The sequence below is a fragment of the Cupressus sempervirens genome, chromosome 11, assembly GCF_028749045.1.
Source record: "Cupressus sempervirens isolate cs-2001-9-10 chromosome 11, ASM2874904v1, whole genome shotgun sequence".
In the NCBI taxonomy this organism is placed as follows: Eukaryota; Viridiplantae; Streptophyta; class Pinopsida; order Cupressales; family Cupressaceae; genus Cupressus; species Cupressus sempervirens.
In genome coordinates, this window is record NC_143128.1 from 701,111,846 (window position 1) to 701,135,022 (window position 23,177).

The following is a 23,177-nucleotide window of genomic DNA, read 5'->3' on the forward strand; positions in this document are numbered from 1 at the left end:
CCCTCACTATGAATAGTAGGAGCTTTGCCAAATAATTCTCCTATGCTTTCACCATTGTGACTACTATCCAACGCTCTGATTCCCATTGTAAATAAACCAAGAATGCGAAAGAAAATACAGAACAGCAAAAACGCATAAACACAGAGTTTATCGTGGTTCACCATAAATCGTGGCTACGTCCACACTGAGAGCAGAGGAATTATATTAATGAGAAAACGAATTACATTTACAATACATGCCATCAGCATTTATAGATCACAAATGATCAGCTGAAGAGACAAAATAATATGGAGGGAAAAAACATGTGTCTGTTGGCCTTCACAATTCAATAGGTTCAACTGTATCTTATCTTCATTGTCTATTATACATGCAAGTTGATCCCTTATGTAATATTACTGAATGAAATATTCCTTTGATCAATGCAAATGATTCATAACTATTTATAAATCTACATAGCATCTTATGAACTATATATAAAAATAAAGATGATTAGATTCAATGTCATGCATATCAGGTAAGGAATTGGTAGTAGCATTATTATTCCATGTTTCATAAATAAGAATGAGAATATCAGTCTTTGCTTGCATATTAATTCTGAATTTACATTAGCACTAGAAATCCATATGAGCGTAAGAATCCAAATCACAGACTTACAATTTATGAATCTGTATTAGCACTCGCACTTCAGGTCTCGAATATGAGAACGTACGTCAACGTCATGCATATCCATTTATGAATATGCATCATCATTAATTATCCGTCTCAAATATGAGAATAAGGTGAACCCATAGTATTGTCAAGCATATCAATTATGACTGCATCATCATTAATAATCCATCTCAAATATGAGAATAAGGAGAACCCATAGTCTTGTCGAGCATATCAATTATAATTCTGCATAATTTATGTACCAGCTACGAATTTATATGTCAGTTATGAACCTGCATATCAGTTATGAATCTGTAGAATATCGACAGTGGCATTCATTAGTATTGCATGGAAGTCGTAACACCCTAGCCTTCTATCAACAAGCTCAATCTATCCTTGCATAGAAATCTCCTTTGATAAATAAAGTTTTATTATTTACTTAATCTGCATAATGAGGGTTATGACACTCATCCATAGTTTCTAGTTATCCAATATTACCTGCATATGATTGTTATGCTACTCAGTGAATTTTTATCTAAAATGAATGGAATTACAACTATCTAAAACGATAATAGCTCAATAATAATGTAGATATCGTAAATCATGATTGATTCTTTTGTTGGTCAAACCACATTAATAAACAAGTATGACAACATATCATAAAGAAAGTTGAATCATCTTACTTGAAATATTAAATCAAATCCTGATCAGAATGGTTATCAAACAATAAATTGTAACATACCAGCAAGGGAATGGAACTAGATAATAATTGTGCTAGGGAACAAATTGGAATGAATGAATTATAGAGACACATATTAAAAAATGATTTTTAGCAACAGAGTTTTGTTAGGAAGGAATTTCCCTTGGATGGTATCTTGTATGTTACGAACCATAGACATTAGCAGATACCAATAAGGTCACCGTTCCTTAAGGTCATTTAATTAATTGGCTGGAAATGGGCAGTTAGTCTAAGATGGGTTGTGGTGATCCTAAAAGTTAAATAGACTGATGCAGTTAGTCTAAGATGGGTTGTGGAGATCCTAAAAGTTAAATAGACTGATGTATATGAGTAAGAGTGGTGAAACTAACGGCATCAAGTGCAATACTTGCATATTATAAACCTTGGCCAAGGTGGCACAATGCAAAAAGCATGCAGCCCTCATTCACGCGAACCAAGAGTACACATCTAATCAGGGAAATCACACTCAAAGCATGGAGCCAAGAGAGTGTTGCTGACTAAGATCAATGTAGGTTCTAAACACTAGAGACTTAGGTGACAAGTAGACCCCTAAGTCTAGTTTCTTCAGCTCATGTATAAGGTCAGATTGTGAAGTTATGCTGAAGCCTAATGGTCAATGGCTAGGAGGTAAAGCCTCTGATGACTCTCTCTCTCTCAGGAAATCAGAAAATCCAAACTTCCAGAATGGATCATGTTATCACTCAAATGAAAGTAGTTATTCAGTTATATTCCATTTCATTTAAAGCAGTTGTAGATTGTTGGTTAAATTCTTGTTCATGTTAAGACGATTCTGTTATATATATATATTATTTCCATTCACTTGAAGGTAGTTAATCCAGTTGTAGATAAGTTTCATGTTCATGCAAAAGAGAAATAGTTTCTTTCTATTAAAATGATAGGTAGGTGAAAGTTTTATTCTATTTGAAATTATCAAAAAATATTTAGAACTTTCTATTTTTATAGACTATAGTTAAGCATGTTACACACTATACAAAATAAATTGAGAATTATATATTCCACTATCAATGACAATAGTACAGAAATCAAACTTAAAAGGCCAAAGTTTGCATAGCAAGCAGTGGCATTACATAGCATGTTCTTAAAAACTAAAGACATGATACTCAAGATTGATATTAATGTCAAGGAGTTGGATCCTTTCCAAAGCCCATCATCGCATGGGTTATGAGTCCTGTACACCTGCGGAATCCCTCTGCCACACGCCCAACCAATGGCACACTTACAGTACGCCTATCCTTCAGAACTCCCTTACCCCACCTGCAACCACAAAGCCTCTGCCACTGTTAGTCCTCACATTCCATTCAACACCAGGGAGCTGGAGCAGGACAGGATAAGATAACTACCGGTCCTCATGTCGAATGATCTTTCCATGTTCAACCTGTAATGAAACATCCATCATCATTTCTGTTGTAACCTATGGCTGGGAACTTGATAACAATAGCAATCGTACTACAATAATACATGTATGCATCAAACTTTTCCTCCCATTTCAATTGTAAGTGGTGAATACTGGGAGTTACATATCAATGCATTCAAATATTTACAACCATTTTAATTCTATGAAATAGTATTTATACCTTAAGTGCAATCAAAGATGTTAAATCAATAGCTTGCCCCATGACCTTGTAGTGCTGTTTGTTGTCAATTAGTATCTGTAACAGACAATTTTGTAGGTTGAAGAGGTAGGTATCATGAATTTCATCAGAGAAAACCGAAAGAAGACACCAAGAACGATAGATCTATTCAGCTTCAACAACTATTATAGCTACTGTTGAAGGGAAATATGTATAATAATGCTTAAGATATTTCCTTGTAAAATCACCTCTCCAGTTCCAGGGGAAGTTTCATTTTCTTGCACACTGTATTCAACAATTTTTCCTTCGCTTAAAAACTGCATGCAATGCCTTATTAGCAGATGCACTCCAACTTTTGGAAGCAATTTATAAGCATGCATTTACGGCTTCAGATCTACTGATGGAATCAAGACACAACTCCATAACGAAGGTTAAAAATCATTAAATAACGATACTATAGAAGGAAAACTTGACTTCATAAACTAAATATTCATCTTTACACATTTTGATTGGTTAGTCATTGACAAGGTACTTAACTGATATTCAACAGGAGAGTTTGCACATAACAACATTAAAAAAACATCCTTATACAAATGTCTATTTTGAAGCATTGCATGACACTATTTTTTAGGGTGCCACAATGGCAGTATTTTCGCACTGTTTAAGTAGCATTTCTTTTAATATACTCCCTAGTTCCAATTTTTTTTTCACTTTTTTCATCTCAATCCAGACCTTTACATTGCCCTACAACTAGCATACTTTTGTTTTGGGAAACCTAAATTTATATAAATACATTGAGAGATACGTATTTTGATATGACTTACCCTCACTATAATTGAACCTAAACTTTTAAATAGCTTTAAGAAAACTATTAAGACACACTTACAAAACTCCACACACAATAACATGAGAAAAAATGAAGCCTTTTGTAGGTAAAGGTAGTTATGAAAGTTGCTACTAACCATAGTTAAGTTAATTAAAACTAAAGGGTTTCTGAAAATTAAATATTTTTATAAGACAAAACTAAACAAAGTTGGGTATGCCTGTTGCAATTGCCATTTGTAATGCTTACAACTTTGGGAAGCACTGCTTTACATTCTACGGTTCCAGTAATAAGTATTTCTGAGTTCCAGAGATGGCTTTTCAATAATCTGGTTCATATATTTCTTGAAAGGAAATCCATAAACATTAGAAGTATTGAAATTGTTTTCAACATATATGGGAAAAATGCAGAATATTTTTTAAAAGAGGGAAATGTGAGACAATGGTGGAAAGTATGGCTCTGAATTAACTTTAAGAGATACTGCATACACAATTTTATCAAAGTTAGACACATTGTGCTCTATAGTCTGCAACTGAATGGTGTCGTAGAAAGAATATAACACTTTTGGAGAGTCCCTTGTGCATGTTGAAGAAACAATTTAACAGATTCATTTTGCACCAAGTTAGTCTGCATACATTCAAGATAGACTACCAATGCAGCACCCCCATAAACAGTAAATTACTCCCTGTAAAGCATTCAATGTGAGGACTTGCCTATGCCCATGTGCCAAATGTGAATCATAAGAAGCTTGATAACAAATGGATGAAATGAACCATGGTTAAGGATGAGAGTGATGCAAATGATGAAATGGTTAATGTATCAAATACTTTGAATATAAGTGACTATAAAAGCTTCATATCTTCTGACGACCAGTTCTTGGTGAAAGCAAGAATAGGCTTAATTTGGAGAAGAGTTGCAGAAAGAGGATGATTTTGTAACGACATATATTATATATTTGAGTTGCTCTGAAAGGAAACTTGATTTTCAAAAAAAGAATCATATAAATGTTAATAGTTCCAGAACTTTAATACCTTGCTTTGGTAAGATATTCATAATTAAAAAATAAAAGTATCATGGAGCATGTCTTCTTTTGAAAGACAGAAGTTTCAAGTTTTCAACCTTCGGCAACCCTCAAAAAACCTGAACAGATATAAATACTGCAAACTTTTCATGGCTTCCAACTACAACTCTTAAGCTATAGAAAAAAACTATAACTTATACAAAACTTTCAAGATGTATAAGTAATTTTTCATTCCAAGGAAAAGGGTCTGAATCCACCAGTTTAACCCAGAAGCAATATCTATTATCAGTAGGGGAATAAAGAATCTAGATTGTTGGGTTCGCAAGAACCATGCAATGTTAGATGAATCACTACTCCACATATTTATGACCTTTTCAAGATAACTTCAGAGATTGATAAACTCGCTTCACAGATTATTTTATTTTTAAACTCAGAATAAAATAGTTATTTGAATAGATATATTAACTGCAGAGTTTCCACAGGTTCCAACTACAACTCCAAGTTATACAGAACTCTCTGGCAAAATAAATATCTTTCCATATTCGAAGGAAGAGGGTCTAAATCCAACAGTTTATTCCAGAAGTAATACCTATTAGCAGTAGGTGTGATGACCCTCGAATAGGGTATATCTGTGAATATAAATTGTACCTTTGTAATTTAATATTATAATATATCAAAATTATCATAATTTAATATAGATAAGTTTTTCTTTTGTTTAAAATATATTAAGATTTTCATAAAATAATATTATAATATATATATTATAATCACAATATTAAATAATAATAATTAAATAATATATATTATAATATATATAATATATATTATATTATATATACTGAACAACACCTTTAAAATATTAAAAAAAACAAAATTATTAAAACAAACAACACAGCGAATTATATAAGTATGAACAGTCACACCTAAAGGTGCGACTAAGGGGAGGGGACGTGACTCCCTCTCCCTCCCTCTTATAAATATTTATAACCTTTGCCAAGTTTTAGGGGGGAAAAGAAAACAGGAAAAATAAACGAGGAAAGGTAGCAGCAGCAGATTGCTAATTCTTTAAAAGACAAACAGTTTCAGATTTCTAGCATTTCAGAAGGTAACTTTATTATACACACACACACACACGCACACACACACACACACACAATCATTTCTTATCAACATTCAGTAATGTAAAATGGTACATTTAGAAATGGAAACTAATAAAATGGCGATATCAAATTATTTATTATATCTTTAATCACTTATCCTGGATTCTATAGAGGATGAATGTAATGTTCATTAGAGATAGATTCTCAGGGATGAGGTTGGGACTCCATAGAGGATGAGTGTAATGCTCATTAGAGATGGATCTCGATATCTTTAGGGGGACTATCAGTGATTGTCATGGTCAGCATAGTCTCAAGGTTCATACCCAAGTTTAGGCAGATATGGTTACCATATAAAATGAACTATATATTCATTAGAGATGGATTCCTATCTGAGGGAGAGAAAAGGAACTTATGGTTTCCCTAATCTCCCATAGGCAGTATATATACTGAAACATATGTGTAGGCTTGGATAACGGTGTCCATATCCAAGAGATCTTGGATTAGTGCTCTATGGAAAAATGGCACGATGCCCAACCTAGAGGCAATCCTAGGATCAATTCCCCTTACTAACTTAGAATAGATTTTATTTCTTACTAATATTTGATGTTATGCTATACTAATACTGGTTTCGCAGGTAATTGTGAGGAGAATATCCAGGGACATTACAATGGTATTAGAGCATAATCTTGCCAATCTATGGACTCCATTTCATGCAAACGAATCGATGTACCAGAGGAAGAAAAGCAATGGCGGAACAACTAGCCCAAGAATTAGGAAACTTCATGGAACAAACCAATGAAAGATTTGAGAGGACAAATCAATTAATAGCCATTCAAAACATGAGCAATAATAACCAAAATGAAAGAACCACTCCAGCTTCAAGAGATACTCAATCTAATCACTCCGAGAATGAGCACTCAACTCAAAACTCTTTCCTTAGACCTACATTACCATCATTCCTCCCAAGGGAAGAGCCTATTATCGAAGAAGGTGAACCGCCCGCAAATAGCGTGGAAGAACTAACTCAAATGTATGCAAGGTTAGAACCTGAGATCCAAAGGATTATTCCCTTTAAAGAATACTATGAAACCAAAATTCTAGCCAACCACAACAAACGTAGAAATCATGAGGGAGGAGACCTCCGCACCAAGATAGGCAAAATGACACTACCATACTTTGATGGTTCTAGGAAAGAAACCACACAAGCTTTGGTACAAAAACTTGAGATACTTACCTATCCCTCAGCCCTATGATAGAGGAAAATGCCATTAAATTTGCAGTAATCCATCTAACCAGAGAAGCCCATAACTGGTGGCATCATGGCATTATCACTTTAGGACACGAGTATAATTACTTATGGTGAATTTACACAAAAACTCATCAGTAGACTCAACCAAAAGAACTAGAATAGTATTTTCAAGAATTAACCCACCTCAAGCAAATTGGGACCATTGAAGAGTTTGCCAACAAATTTCAAAGCCTACCAGTCATGGTTCCTGACATATCTCAAAGGAGAAGGGTCTATATGTTCATCAAAGGTCATAAGGAGCATATCAAGATAAGGGTGAAGCCTTTCGAACCTCAAACACTAGAAGAAGCCATCTGAAAAGCAAAAATGATAGAATATGATACTTCAAAGGAAAAAAGCAAAGATCAATCCCCTGAAAACAAATCGAAATGAAGGACCAAAGAGGGAACCAACAAAATGCTCTCTTTGTCAACAACCATGAGATGAAGACCATTGATGTAAAGAAAGGGGTGAATTCATTAAGAAGGGACTATGCTTCAAGTGTAAGGAACTGTGTACTAAGGAGCACTGATGCAAAAGAGGGCAAATGAATAATCTGGAGGAAACATTCAATGGAGGATCCACAAAAAGGGCCAGAATGGAGGACTTAGAGCATGGGAAATTAGCTGTCATCACTCAAGGAAATGAGAACAGGCCTTTCCGACTTAAAGGAATTGTTAAAGGATAGAATGTAACCGCCTTGGTTGATACAAGAGCCTCGCACGATTTTATTAGCCAGCAACTTGTGAATAGACGAAAGATAGCTCAAGAGTTTGAGGGATTCGAAGTAATCATGGGCAATGGCACCATGGACTAGTGTACCAAAATTGCTCCACAGTTAGAAGTCAAGATAGGAGATCATATAATCAAGAGAAAATTCTTTGTGGTCAAACTGCAAATTGACATCATTCTAGGAATGCCATAGATAAATTCCTTGGGAAGATTTACAATGGATAGCCCAAATCTTGAGATATGTTTTCAACACCAAGGGAAGGAAGTAATATTAAAGGGAAAACTAGACGGCTCTCCAAAAATGGTATCATGTAACAGAATGGGAAAAATTCTTCGGCACAATCAATGAGAATGGATAGCTCAATGTATGATCCTTGATGAATCCTCCACCCATGACCAGACTACACATATCGACATTCACCCCATACTTAGGAAGCATAAGAGGGTCTTTGAAGATATTCTGGCTAGACTACCCCAAAAAAGAGGATTTGAACATTCAATTGAATTAGAAGGAGCAAAACCTGTAATCACCACTCCTTATCGCCACCCTCACAAATTTAAATGAGAAATTGAAAAAACCATTAAGGAATTATTGGAAATGGGACATATTCAACCCAACAACAGTCCTTTTGCTTCATCGATAGTCCTTGTGAAAAAGAAAGATGGAACAATGAGAATGTGTATAGATTATCGATCCTTGAATAAAGAGACAATTAAAAATAGATACTTTATTCCTAGAATTGATGAACTAATGGATGAATTTCATGGGGCCAAATACTTCTCAAAAATTGATTTAAGATCAAGGTATCACCAAATTAGGACGAGGAAGGAAGATGTTCCCAAAACAGCCTTCCGTTGTCATCATGGCCATTTTGAATTCCCAGTTCTTCCTTTTGGCCTCACTAATGCACTTGCAACCTTCCAATCTTGTATGAACCATATCTTCCGTCAACAACTAAGGAAATTTTTACTCATTTTTTTATGACATTCTCATTTACAACAAGACATGGGAATAACATCTCAAACACACTAAGGAAGTTTTAACCATCTTAGAAACAGAGTCCCTATATGCGAAAATATCAAAGTGCGAATTTTAACTTGAGGAAATCATTTATTTGGGGGCACAAATTCAGCAAGGAAGGAGTAAGCGTAGATGAAGAAAAAATTAAGGCAATCCAAGAATGGCAAACTCTTAAAAACTTAACACAACTAAGTGGATTTGTTGGATTATGCAGCTATTATCGACGGTTTGTGAAAGGGTTCTCAAAAATCACCATGCCTCTTACGGACCTAACCAAAAAGGTAGCTTTCACCTGGAATGAGAGGGCCCAATCAGCATTCAAACAACTTAAAATAACCATGAGCTCCTGCCTAGTGTTAGCTATTCCTGATTTTCCATACCCTTTGAACTATAGTGTGATGCTTCTGGTGAAGGGATTGGAGCCATACTCATGTAAAGGAAATAGCCCATAGCTTTCCAAAGCTACAAACTTACAGAGGCAGAAAGACTCTATTCTATTTATGACAAAGAAATGTTGGCTATAATGCATGCCTTGGTCAAATTTCATCAATATTTAGTTTGTGGGAAGTTCGTGGTAAAAACAACTCACAACAGTCTACGCTTCTTTTTGAGCCAAAGGGACCTTAATGATAGACAACAAAAGTGGGTGAGTAAAATACAAGCCTATGATTTCGATATAGAATATATGAAGGGAGCAAATAATGGAGTCGCAGATGCACTTTCCAGAAAGGTTCACCTTAATGCCATCACCAACATTTCTAAAGATTGGAAGGAAGGGATTATCAAGGAATATGACCAAGATTCACAGGCTCAAGAAATCATTAAAGGCAACCTACCCAACGAAGACTATAAAATTAGAGATAGCCTCATATATTATAAGGGAAGAGTAATGCTTTCCCCCCACTCCCAATTTAAAGATAAGATACTTAAAGAATTTCATGATAAACCCTTAGTAGGGCATCAAGGATACTATAAGACATATAAACACATCAGAGAGAGATATTTTTGGTAAAATAAAAAATTCAATGTACGAAAGTATGTGCAAGAATGTTTGATATGTCAGCGTAATAAGGTTGAACTCACCCATCCAGCCGGGTTACTTCAATCATTACACATTCCTCATCAGAAGTGGGAAAGTATATCGATGGACTTCATAACGGGTTTTCCCAAAACTCAAGGGAAGGATGGTATTTTTGTAGTAGTGGACAGGCTTACTAAGTATGCACATTTCTTTGCAGTTTCTATCGAATCTAATGCCTATTAGGTTGCTGAACTTTTCTTCGAATAAGTTTTCCAACTTCATGGACTTCCCCTCAACATTATTAGTGACAGAGATAGTAAGTTCATTAGTAAATTCTGCCAGGAACTCTTTAGAGTTGCCGAGACATCCTTAACACCTAGCACAAGTTACCACCCCCAAACAGATGGACAAACAGAATTAGTAAACAAGCGGTTGGAAGGCTACCTCAGAAATTATGTTACAGGTCAACAAAACGCTTGGATCAGAAGGTCACATTTCGGAGAATATTGCTATAATACTATATATCACATGTCAATAGGGATGAGTCCCTTCAAGGCACTATATGGGTATGAAGCTCCAGCTTTCGGGGAACTGTTGCAACCAGAGAGTAATGTACCTAAGGCGCAAGACTTCATTCAACAAAATAGAGATATCATGAAGTCCCTAAAAGAAAATCTACATCAAGCTCAAAATCAACAAAAAATCTATGCCGATAAGAAACGCATAGAAAGGACCTTTGAAAAGGGAGATCTCGTGTTCTTATGACTGCAGCCATATAGACAGTCCACTCTTAAACAAAGTGGAGCAGAAAAATTAAAGCCTCGTTTCTATGGACCCTACAAGGTATTACAAAGAATTGGAGAGGTAGCTTATGAACTCGAACTCCTTGAAGGCAATAAAATCCACAATGTGTTTCACGTATCCCAACTTAAGAAAGTCATTGGGCAGTACACAATTCCTTGCTATCCCATTAGATAATGAAGAAAAACTCATCTTATGTCCCAAAATTATCCCAGACACTCGGGCAAAGAAATTAAGAAACTGCACCATCAAAGAATATCTAATTAAATGGAAACATCTACCAAGTGAAGATGCCACTTGGGAAAAGGAGGAAGTTCTTAAGTTGCTTGAGGACAAGCAAAGTTGAGAGGGGGAAAAATGTGATGACCCTCGAATAGGGTATATCTGTGAATATAAATTGTACCTTTGTAAATTTAATATATCAAAATTTATTGTACCTTTGTAATTTAATATTATAATATATCAAAATTATCATAATTTAATATAAAAATGTTTTTCTTTTGTTTAAAATATATTAAAATTTTCATAAAATAATATTATATAATATATAATAATCATAATATTAAATAATAATAATTAAAAATTAAATATTATAATATATATATTATAAAATATATATATATATATATATATACTGAACAACACCTTTAAAATATTAAAAAAAAGAAGAAATTATTAAAACAAACAACACAGCAAATTATATAAGTATGAACAGACACACCCTTACAGTGTAACTGAATCACAGCCAAAGGCTGCGATCAGTCACACCTAAAGGTACGACTGAGAGGAGGGGATGTGAATCCCTCTCCCTCCCTCTTATAAATATTAATAACCTTAGCCAAGTTTGAGGTGGGAAAAGAAAACAGGAAAAATAAACAAGGAAAGGTAGCAGCAGCAGATCGCTAATTCTTCAAAAGACAAGCAGTTTCAGATTTCTGAGCATTTCAGAAGGTAAGTTTACAATATATGTGTATATGTGTGTGTGTGTGTGTGTGTCTATATATATATATATATATATATATATATATATATATATATATATATATATATATATATAATTACTATTATTTCTTATCAACATTCAATAATGTAAAATGGTGCATTTATGTCATGTCCCCTTTCTAAGGACATAACTCTAACAGAGAATTTGCCTATCATCGACTCTCGTAGGCAAATGATTTTGGAAAGAGAGTCATTTTATTTCCAAATGATTACATTTTTTTGCTCTCGGAGAATAATAATGCAGTAAGTGGGGCCTACTTGTTCTAATATTAAATTAAGGTTGTACTTTAACTTTATAAAGTTATTAATTTAATTTTATAAAGTTTAATAATAAAAGTACATTATAAAAGATGATTCCGGAAAACTTCCAGTAACTTCTCAACCAAGTGAATAAATAGAGGACACGAGGCACCCATTTGAACAAGCGATTTTGTGGATTTTACTTCTTCTTCAGTTGGAACAATTTGTAGTCATTTGGTCTGCAAATTCTCAATTTATCTTTGGGAACGAAAACTCCCTTAGGTAAGCAATTTTGAGGGTGTGAGATATCATCCGAATTATTGCAAAATAGGAGGAGATGTTACAGTCACCTTGTCAAGGCAGAAATTCTGTGGCTCAAAGCCAAATTTTATGATTTGTTGATATTGGAGGAGACAGCTTACTTTTGCCGAATTGGGCAAATACATTTGTGATCACTAGTCTCCAAATCTGGTTGAAGTGGAAGCCAAATTTGTCATATGAACTTTCTTGAAACCATACGGCTCTGTTCTCATCAACGGTAGCAAACTACGGCGGGCTTGAAACTAAGTTAAAACAATATATATATCACCTGCAGTCGGCATCAGATGCAAACGGTAGAGGGCAGAATAGGGAGAGGAAGCAGATAGAATAAACTTAAACCTGTCCATCGGCATCACTCGGGATTGGGAGGAACTGGGCGTGAGAAGCGATTTTCTATTTTAATTCCAACGACTTCCTTCAACACATGTGAATATCGCTGGCAAACGCGTGGAGTAAATAACCGCAGGAAACAAAGGAAAGGGTTTGAACCAGATGCGACTTCATTGAACAAGACGCGGGTTTGAACCAGCTAAATGTTGATGCGATTTTCTTGAACAAACAAGGACGTATCTGAAGCTCAAAACGATCCAGTCTGGACCCGCCTCAAGATCGAAACCTGCCAACAGTCTTTAATATGGAGGTTCGGATTCAGATTCTTTTATGTTAATTGGTTGTAAAAAGGAATGTATATGAGACCCGTTATTCATTACATTAAATTGTTATTAGCTATTCTGTTTTAGAACACTGTTGGCATTATTATTTCCATTGTACTTGCCACTGTCAGCAAATTATTGTCCAAGTATTGTTTTCAGAGGTTTTAGAGCTTGCCTACTAATTGCTTGACGAAATGTCTAACCCTTGAAGTAGTGAGATTTTGGTATTGGAAGAAGATATAACCTGCAGGGGTTATTACAGTGGTATCAGAGCTGTGTTCCTGCCATCCTGTTGGGTAGGACATCTTATGCAATCATATTCCAGATATTATATTCGCAGGAGGACTAGATATAAAGGCAGAGATATGGGGGAACGACAATCACAGAGTGCACCAAGATTTCCCAGAGTTGATGACGATGAAGCCAGAGAGTTTTACAGAATCATGACTACCGGACAGCAAGAAATAGCTCAGTCACTACAAGCTTTGACTACCATAATGGAGAGAGTTGTTCAGCCCAGGATTCAGGAACAAGGTAGAGGGACATCTGATCATGATAATAGAAGTGTAGCAGGCTCACAAGGTGCTCCTAGGCGCAAATCATGGACAGCAAATAGGCCTACTCGTCCCACCTTCCTAAGGGAAGAAGCTCAGGAGTTAGGAGAAGATGACTTGCCAGATGATTTCCAGGATGATCTCCGAGCTGCTATTGCAGAATGGCAGGCATTACCCCCGCATGTGCGTGAACTATTGAACTTTGATCAGCCGCCAGAATAGGAGACCTAGAGGAGGTCATGATAGTGAGTTACAGCGAGCTGTTAGCAAACTCACTTTACCAATTTTCGATGGTAGTGGTCAGATGACAGCGCAAGCTTGGGTTCATAAGTTGGATACATTTTTGGCATTGAGACCTATGACAGAGATAGATGCCATTAGGTACGCCACCCTGCATCTGGAAGGCGCAGCTCATGATTGGTGGTCACACGGGATGGTTACCTTGCAGCACAATCAGGTAACATCTTACCAGGACTTTGTGGATAGATTGGTTGAGCGTTTTGATAAGAAGGATCCAGAGATTTATTTTCGCGACCTTGCACAGTTGAGACAGTCTGGCAATTTGGAAGTTTATATTAGTGAATTTCAGCAGTTGTCATTCATGGTACAGGATGTGTCTGAAAGAAGGTTAGTTATCTTATTTAGAGAAGGATTGTCTGAACCTCTCAAGGGATGGATCAAGGAATTTGACCCACCAACACTGCAGGAAGCCATGAGAAAAGCACGGAGTATGGAGCTTACAGCACCTTCTAATAGGTTCACCTCTCGAAGTACTACCTCTTTTAGAGACAATAAGAAGTTTGATAAGAATAAAGGGAAGAGCATTGAAACCAAGGGAAAATCTACTACACCCCTGGATGCAGAAGCATTAAACGACTTGCGCAGGAAGAAATTATGTTTCTATTGCAAAGGCCCATATGACAGGGATCATGTCTGTCCTCTGAGACCTAAAGGAAAGGCCAACAGAGTTATGTGGGCATATTACGAAGGGTCGGATTCCGACAGTGCAGCAAAAGAGGATGATCACAGTAGTTCCGAGTCTGAGGAAGAAATAGGGAATTCAGAGCAAAAAGAGGAACCCGAATTGCATTTACAGTAAGGGCGTTTCTCTAGCATTCAGCAAGAGGGATCTTTTAGGTTACGTGGTGTTTTAGCAGGACAGAAGGTGATCAACTTGGTTGATACAGGCGCTACTCACAACTTCATTGATGCACGACTGGTTGAGCGTCGTGGTATTAAGACAGATGAATTCGAAGGACTTCGAGTACAGGTTGCTGATGGGTACACTCTTAAGTGTAACAGGATAGTTAGAGACATGCCGTTATGCCTGAATAATTATGAATTCAAAACGGATTACCATGTGGTCAATATAGGTGACTTGGATATCGTTTTGGGTATGACATGGCTACGTTTATTGGGTGAGGTCACTTTTCGACTCAAGGACATGGAGATCAAGTTTGAAGTGGATGGGAAATAGCATGTGTTAAGAGCTATCCGGAATAGTGACATCCGAACAATTTCTCTCAGACGATTGGAAAGATTGGTGAGACATGAGGATATTGAATGGGCAGCCATGTGTACTCTCATGCCTACACAGGAGGAACAACAAAAGACAGAATATCATTCCGACATACAGATATTGAGGGAAAAGTATAGTAAGGTATTCAGCGATATTCCACCTGGTACACCACCTAATAGAGGGATTGAGCACATCATCGAATTAGAAGAGGGTGCTAAACCAGTCATGATCACTCCATACAAGCATCCGAAAAGGCTCAAAGATGAAATAGAGAAAACCATCAAGGAGCTTCTCGCGATGGGACACATCAGACCTAGTAAGTCTCCTTTTGCTTCTTCAGTAGTTTTGGTAAAGAAGAAAGATGGTTCGTTTCTGATGTGTATAGATTACAGGATGCTGAATAAGAAAACTATTAAGAATAGATATCCTATTCCGCGGATTGATGAGCTAATAGATGAACTACATGGGGCATGCTACTTTAGTAAGATTGATTTGAGATCAGGTTACCACCAGATTAGAGTCAGAGAACAGGACATAGAGAAGACTGCATTCAGATGTCACTGTGGGCATTTTGAGTTTGTAGTGATGCCATTCGGGTTGACCAATGCACCAGCTACTTTCCAGTCTACCATGAATAAGGTCTTCAATCATCAGTTGAGAAAATTTGTGTTGGTATTCTCTTGGTATACAGTCGAACATGGCATGAGCATATGGAGCATCTAGAGACAGTATTGAAGACCTTGCAAGCAGAGTCCTTGTATGCAAAAGAGTCTAAATGTGATTTAGGCATGACCGAATTATTATACTTGGGACATATTATCAGTAAAGGAGTACGGATGGACCCTGATAAGATTCGTGCTATTGTGGAGTGGCCTACTCCTGAGAACCTGACACAGCTGAGAGGGTTCCTTGGTTTATGTGGCTTCTATCGCAGATTTGTTTGTGGATATTCGCAACACGCAGCTCCTATGACTAATTTGCTGAAAAAGGGAGCTTTCGTTTGGACAGCGAAGGCACAGGCTTGTTTTGATAGATTTAAGGAGATCATGACTTCATGCCTGATACTAGCATTGCCTGATTTCTCGAAGCCATTTGAACTCCAGTGTGATGCTTCAGGAGATGGTATTGGGGCTGTTTTGATGCAGGACAAACACCCAATTGCATATGAGAGCAGGAAACTCCGTGGGCCAGAGAAAACATTTAGTATTTACGACAAGGAGATGTTAACTATCATGCATGCATTAGCTAAGTTCAGGCAGTACTTAGTAGGTGGTAAGTTTTGTATAAAAACTGACCACAACAGTTTGAGACATTTCCTTGGGCAAAGGGATCTCAATGACAGACAACAGAAATGGGTAAGTAAGCTACAGGCATATGATTTTGATATATCTTACGTTAAGGGCACGCAGAATGTGGTAGCAGATGCCTTGTCACGCAGACCACATCTTAGTTCGATGATTGAGATTTCTAAGGACTGGAAGCATTTGATTATTGCAGAATATGTTAGAGACCCATGGGCATCTGGGATAGTTGATGGGACAATTGTTGATACCAGGTATACACTTGTGGATGAATTGATTATCTACAAGAGCAGGATACTTTTAGTCCCAAGATCGAAGGTGAAGCAGTCTATTATGCGAGCTCTTCATGATTCACCTATAGCTGGTCAACCCGGATACTTTAAAACATATAGAGAGGTGCGAGAAAGATTCACTTGGAAAGGACTCAAGACAGATGTATTGCAGTATGTCCGTGAGTGTCCTGTTTGTCAGCAGAATAAGCAAGAACACACCTTCCCAGCAGGACTCCTATAGCCACTTCCTATTCCAGATCAGAAGTGGGAAAGCATATCCATGGATTTCATTATCGGGTTGCCCAAGGCTCAAGGTCGTAATTGCATTTATGTGGTGGTAGATAGACTAACGAAATATGCTCATTTCTTTCCCATCACCACTACCTATACCGCAATACAGGTAGCTGAGGTATTCTTCAGAGAGGTTTTCAGGCTACATGGGATACCCCACAGTGTTGTCAGTGACAGGGATAGTAGATTCTCGAGTCATTTTTGGCGTGAAGTGTTCCGATTATGTGGCACTGAGCTCACACCCAGTACCAGTTATCATCCGCAAACTGATGGACAGACAGAGATAGTAAACAAATGGGTGGAAGGCTACTTGAGGAATTACGTGGCTGACCAGCAGAAGGCTCGGGTAAGATGGATTTATTTGAGTGAATAGTGTTATAACACCACTTTTCACATGTCTATTCAGATGACACCCTTTCAAGCATTATATGGGTATGATGCACCGAGCTTTATTGACTTATTAATGGGTGATGTCCGGGTTCCTCGTGCCGGGGATTTGATTCAAGAAAGTAAAGACATTATTAGCACTCTACGGGATAACATAGCTCGGGCACAGAATCAATATAAGCAATACGCAGATCAAAAGAGGACGGAGAGGAGCTTTGAGGTGGGTGACATGGTTTACCTAATGCTCCAGCCATTTCGACAATCTACTCTTAAAAAGAGTGGGTCAGAGAAGCTTAAGCCTAGGTATTATGGGCCTTTCAGGATCACTAGGCGAATAGGGGAATTGGCTTATGAGCTTGAGCTTCCAGCAGATAGCAAAGTATATAATGTGTTTCACGTATCGCGCCTCAAAAGGGCGTTGGGACAGAATGTGGTACCTTCTACCATATTACCGCCTTTGGATGATGAAGGGAAATTGATCTTAGTGCCGGAATTCATTTTAGAAAGCAGGGAAAAAAAGCTCCGCAGAAGGGTAATCAGAGAATATTTGGTTAAATGGAGAGATCTACCAGTTCAAGATGCTGCTTGGGAAAATGAAACAATTTTGCAGCATCCAGCTTTGAGATTTCTTGAGGGCAAGCAATTTCAGGAAGGGCGGACTGTCATGTCCCCTTTCTAAGGACATAACTCTAACAGAGAATTTGCCTATCATCGACTCTCGTAGGCAAATGATTTTGGAAAGAGAGTCATTTTATTTCCAGATGATTACATTTTTTTTGCTCTCGGAGAATAATAATGCAGTAAGTGGGGCCTACTTGTTCTAATATTAAATTAAGGTTGTACTTTAACTTTATAAAGTTATTAATTTAATTTTATAAAGTTTAATAATAAAAGTACATTATAAAAGATGATTCCGGAACTTCTCAACCAAGTGAATAAATAGAGGACATGAGGCACCCATTTGAACAAGCGATTTTGTGGATTTTACTTCTTCTTCAGTTGGAACAATTTGTAGTCATTTGGTCTGCAAATTCTCAATTTATCTTTGAGAACGAAAACTCCCTTAGGTAAGCAATTTTGAGGGTGTGAGATATCATCCGAATTATTGCAAAATAGGAGGAGACGTTACAGTCACCTCGTCAAGGCAGAAATTCTATGGCTCAAAGCCAAATTTTATGATTTGTTGATATTGGAGGAGACAACTTACTATTGCCGAATTGGGGAAATACATTTGTGATCACTAGTCTCCAAATCTGGTCGAAGTGGCAACCAAATTTGTCATATGAACTTTCTTGAAACCATACGGCTCTGTTCTCATCAGCGGTAGCAGACTACAGCGGGCTTGAAACTAAGTTAAAACAATATATATATCACCTGCAGTCGGCATCAGATGCAAACGATAGAGGGCGGAATAGGGAGAGGAAGCGGATAGAATAAACTTAAACCCGTCCATCGGCATCACTCGGGATTGGGAGGAACTGGGCGTGAGAAGCGATTTTCTATTTTAATTCCAACGACTTCCTTCAACACATGTGAATATCGCTGGCAAACGCGTGGAGTAAATAACCGCAGGAAACAAAGGAAAGGGTCTGAACCAGATGCGACTTCATTGAACAAGACGCGGGTTTGAACCAGCTAAATGTTGATGCAATTTTCTTGAACAAACAAGGACGTATCTGAAGCTCAAAACGATCCAGTCTGGACCCGCCTCAAGATCGAAACCTGCCAACAGTCTTTAATATGGAGGTTCAGATTCAGATTCTTTTATGTTAATTGGTTGTAAAAAGGAATGTATATGAGACCCGTTATTCATTACATTAAATTGTTATTAGCTATTCTGTTTTAGAACACTGTTGGCATTATTATTTCTATTGTACTTGCCACTGTCAACAAATTATTGTCCAAGTATTGTTTTCAGAGGTTTCAGAGCTTGCCTGCTAATTGCTTGACGAAATGTCTAACCCTTGAAGTAGTGAGATTTTGGTATTGGAAGAAGATATAACCTGCAGGGGTTATTACAATTTAGAAATGGAAACTAATAAAATGGCGATATCAAATTATTTATTATATCTTTAATCACTTATCCTGGATTCTATAGAGGATGAATGTAATGTTCATTAGAGATAGATTCTCGGGGATGAGGTTGGGACTCCATAGAGGATGAGTGTAATGCTCATTAGAGATGGATCTTGATATCTTTAGGGGGGGCTATCAGTGATTGTCATGGTCACCATGGTCTCAGAGTTCATACCTAAATTTAGGCAGATATGGTTACCATATAAAATGAACTATATATTCATTAGAAATGGATTCCTATCTGAAGGGGATAAAAGGAACTTATGGTTTCCCTAATCTCCCATAGGCAGTATATATACTGAAACCTAGTCATATGCATATGCGTAGGCTTGGATAACGGTGTCCGCATCCAAGAGATCTTGGATGAGTGCTCTATGGAAAAACGGCATGATGCCCAACCTAGAGGCAATCCTAGGATCAATTCCCTTACTAACTTAGAATAGATTTTATTTCTTACTAATATTTGATGTTATGCAATACTAATACTGGTTTTGCAAGTAATTTGTAAGGAGAATATCCAGGGACATTACAGTAGGGTAATAGACAATCTAGATAGGTGGGTTTGCATTAATATGTAATGTTAGATGAATTACCGCTCCAGATATTTATAACCTTCTTTACACAACAACAGAGATTGATAAACTCACTTGTCACAGATTATTTTATTTATGAACTCAGAAAATAAATAGAGACATGAGTTATCCATTGGGAAAAAAGCATAAGGAATTATTGAAAAGGTATCCTACCAATGCCTGAACTACGAAATGTAAAGATTTGAAGTCTTACGGTATCGAACAACATTTTTATGAAAAATACAAGTGTTAATCAAAAATTAAGTATCCATGCAACTCTAACTTGTGCAGCTAAATTATTTATAGGTACATTACACACAAGTACTTGATCATGTATATAAATGTTGATTCATTATGAAGAAAGTAGCTAACGAAGTTAAGATAATTTTGATTCTCAAAAATCTACTCTGTTATGGTATCGAACAACATTTTAATGAAAAATACAAGTGTTGTTAATCAAAAATTAAGTATCCATGCAACTTCAACTTGTGCAGCTAAATTATTTATAGGTACATAACACACAAGTACTCGATCGTGTATATGGATGTCAATTCATTACGAAGAAAGTAGCTAATGAAGTTAAGATAATTTTGATTCTCAAAATCTACTCTGTAGATCTTCAAAAAGAAAGGAAATAGAGTCTGGGCAGTGATGAAATAGTAATTATGGGGCCTTTCGAACAGCACCTTTGAAAGGGAATAGAAGGCTGACTTGACCTGCTTGATTCTGTGAAACCAAAATAAACCCAGAACAATGAATGTATGAAACACAACAATTTCAATGCAGAAGAATGATGCCATATCTTATACTGCTCAACTACAAAGCCCATCCTTCCAACATCCCATTCACAAATAAAAGATATTTACCCTTTAGCACTCATAAAAGGGTCTTCAAAGGTCGCATTAGGAGCATAAATTTCAAAGTCATGTGCTTTTGCTGTGCAACCATATCTGCAATCCATGAATATATGAGTCAAAAAATCTAACTTTAATTTCTATATTTTAAAATTCCTTTAGATGTCCTTATCAGACAAACTTGGAAAATAATTTTAAATTCTACATCAAGGAGCAACTACTTAGTTTCAAAAAAGTATTGCATCTTTGTATATGATAATTTGAAAACTCTTTTTCATCCATCAATAAGAAATAAGCTAACATAAATTCCAAAACCAACAATGGGATGTAGAAAGGAATTTCCGAGTCATAGTCTTGGTTGACCTGAAATCTCAAGATTTTAACATTTTATAAATAATAAGTCTTATAAATTGAATACATGACTGTTACAGGAATTTGTGGCCATCTTTGGTGAAAGGACACTAGATACTAGATCCACACTCATTGAATAAGAGATACGATGCAACAGGAAACAGATCTATACAAATTTCAGTAGATTAACAACATAAAGGGCACAAAATATACCCAAGCAAAAAAAATATCTTCCTGGAAAATCCCAACAACAAAGAAAACTCAATATGCTTTATTAGATAATGCAGTTGGGTTCTATTACATGAGTTGTTGGAATGAAAGAGAGAATGATAGTAAAAGACCAAAAATAACTAAAACACAACAAAAAAATGCCAAGGCTAGAATGGCATACACATTAGACCAGCAAAAATCCAAAAAGAAACTCAAAGCATCTAGCTTGTAACACCTGACTAAATTGCGGGATATTGAAGGAATTATAAGGGTTTAGGTTTCTGTCTAAACTCTTTATACATGGCCCAGTTAGCATCCTAAAAGTGCAGCCAAAATGATGAAATACATCCAAAAACTCTTGCATATCCCAAAAGGGCCTGCAGAATCCTATTTATACCTATTTGGAATTTACCAAAGATGGATGAATGGTAAAAGAAACCAACTCAATAATTGGGAAGTTGCTGGCTCAATTCCTGCTAGATGCACAGTTAACAGTTATGTGGTTCTGCTTCCAATAACTTTTAAGAAAAATTAGACAGAAAAATAAGTACCAAACCTTTCAGTTTCAGTACTGCTTTCTCTTTTGCTTTTCAAGGATTGAAATTAACAATCCATCTTGAGTAATTAACAGCAGCTAGATCCAAAGGGGAGTTTTGAGTTGCAAACTTAGGAGCTAACTTCTGCATTATCTGGACACAATAATGAAAATAAGAGGCTCTTATGTTTGAGTGTTCACCTTTTCCCTTAGAATAGTAGGGCTTTTACTTGCTAATGCATTGAGAGGGGCTACTATCTAACAACTGGGGTTGATAATGAGACTAGGCAGGTTCGTCGCTTCTCCAACTCATTAATATCAACCATCCATCCATCATGACGACCACATGTGATAATGAATCCTCTTTGCAACTAATCAGAATATTACGTTTCTTACTTTTTAGTTTAATTTTATATTTATTCTTATTCTATTACTTATTTTATCTAATATTAATACAAATATTAATTTGGTGTTTAACAACACCTTTATTACTATCTACCCAGTCTAACAACAAATATTAAATTGTAACACAATCTACCCAGAAAACACAGCTAAGAATTCTAATGGATTGTGGAAAACTACTATCTACAAACACCTTTATTACAAACTGTTCTGGGAGCTGATTTATTTTAGTGAGGGACATGATAAAACAGGCCAATGGTAGATATAAAAATCCAATAGATCTAGGCCAAAAGACAGCCATCACCGAGCAACATCCAAAGACAAGCGTCCTTTCATGTTCATCATTACGATGTCTCATTAATTTGTGGTTGCAACCAACTTCAACCTTTTTATAATCAACATTAAAAGTATGGTGTTAAGCTCTAAGTTCAGCTCAATATCTCCACAAGTTGTCTCAATGAGAACTTTATTTGTCTTGCAAATCTATTTGATTGTAACTCAATTAAGTCAATGGCTAATAAGATACCCTAGCTAAGCCTCATGTCTCATTGGGTTTCATGTTAGTTCAATTGACTCTGAATTTTCTAAGCCCACGAATTATATCAACCAAGCATTGCATCTTTGAATGTGCTGAAAGCTATGTTTACTGAAGAGGCATGGGATTTGGTGGTTTGCTGATTTTTTGCAACATATATAGAATACTAAACAAATATAAAAATATACATTATTTGTACAAAATACAAAAAATTAGATACGGGGTATAGCTGATAATTGCAATTATATGTCAATTGTCGACATCAAAGGTTAATATCTAAAACTGATAGACATATCATGTGACTCTTTATCAAGAG

General features: G+C 36.4%; 1 protein-coding gene across 1 annotated transcript in view; it reads right to left on the bottom strand.

Moving 5' to 3' along the window:
* Positions 1-2,325: 2,325 nt before the first annotated feature.
* LOC149531620 (Nuclear transport factor 2 (NTF2) family protein) overlaps positions 2,326-23,177 on the bottom strand; it is a 105,697-nt gene continuing 84,845 nt past the window's right edge. The window contains exons 3-8 of the mRNA XM_089809462.1: positions 20,841-20,924; positions 20,661-20,700; positions 3,228-3,296; positions 2,983-3,057; positions 2,749-2,783; positions 2,326-2,662 (exon numbers count right to left, since the gene is read on the bottom strand). Coding sequence (XP_089665588.1) covers positions 2,527-2,662; positions 2,749-2,783; positions 2,983-3,057; positions 3,228-3,296; positions 20,661-20,700; positions 20,841-20,924 — 439 coding nt within the window. The 3' untranslated portion in view covers positions 2,326-2,526. The remainder of the gene's footprint in view (positions 2,663-2,748; positions 2,784-2,982; positions 3,058-3,227; positions 3,297-20,660; positions 20,701-20,840; positions 20,925-23,177) is intronic.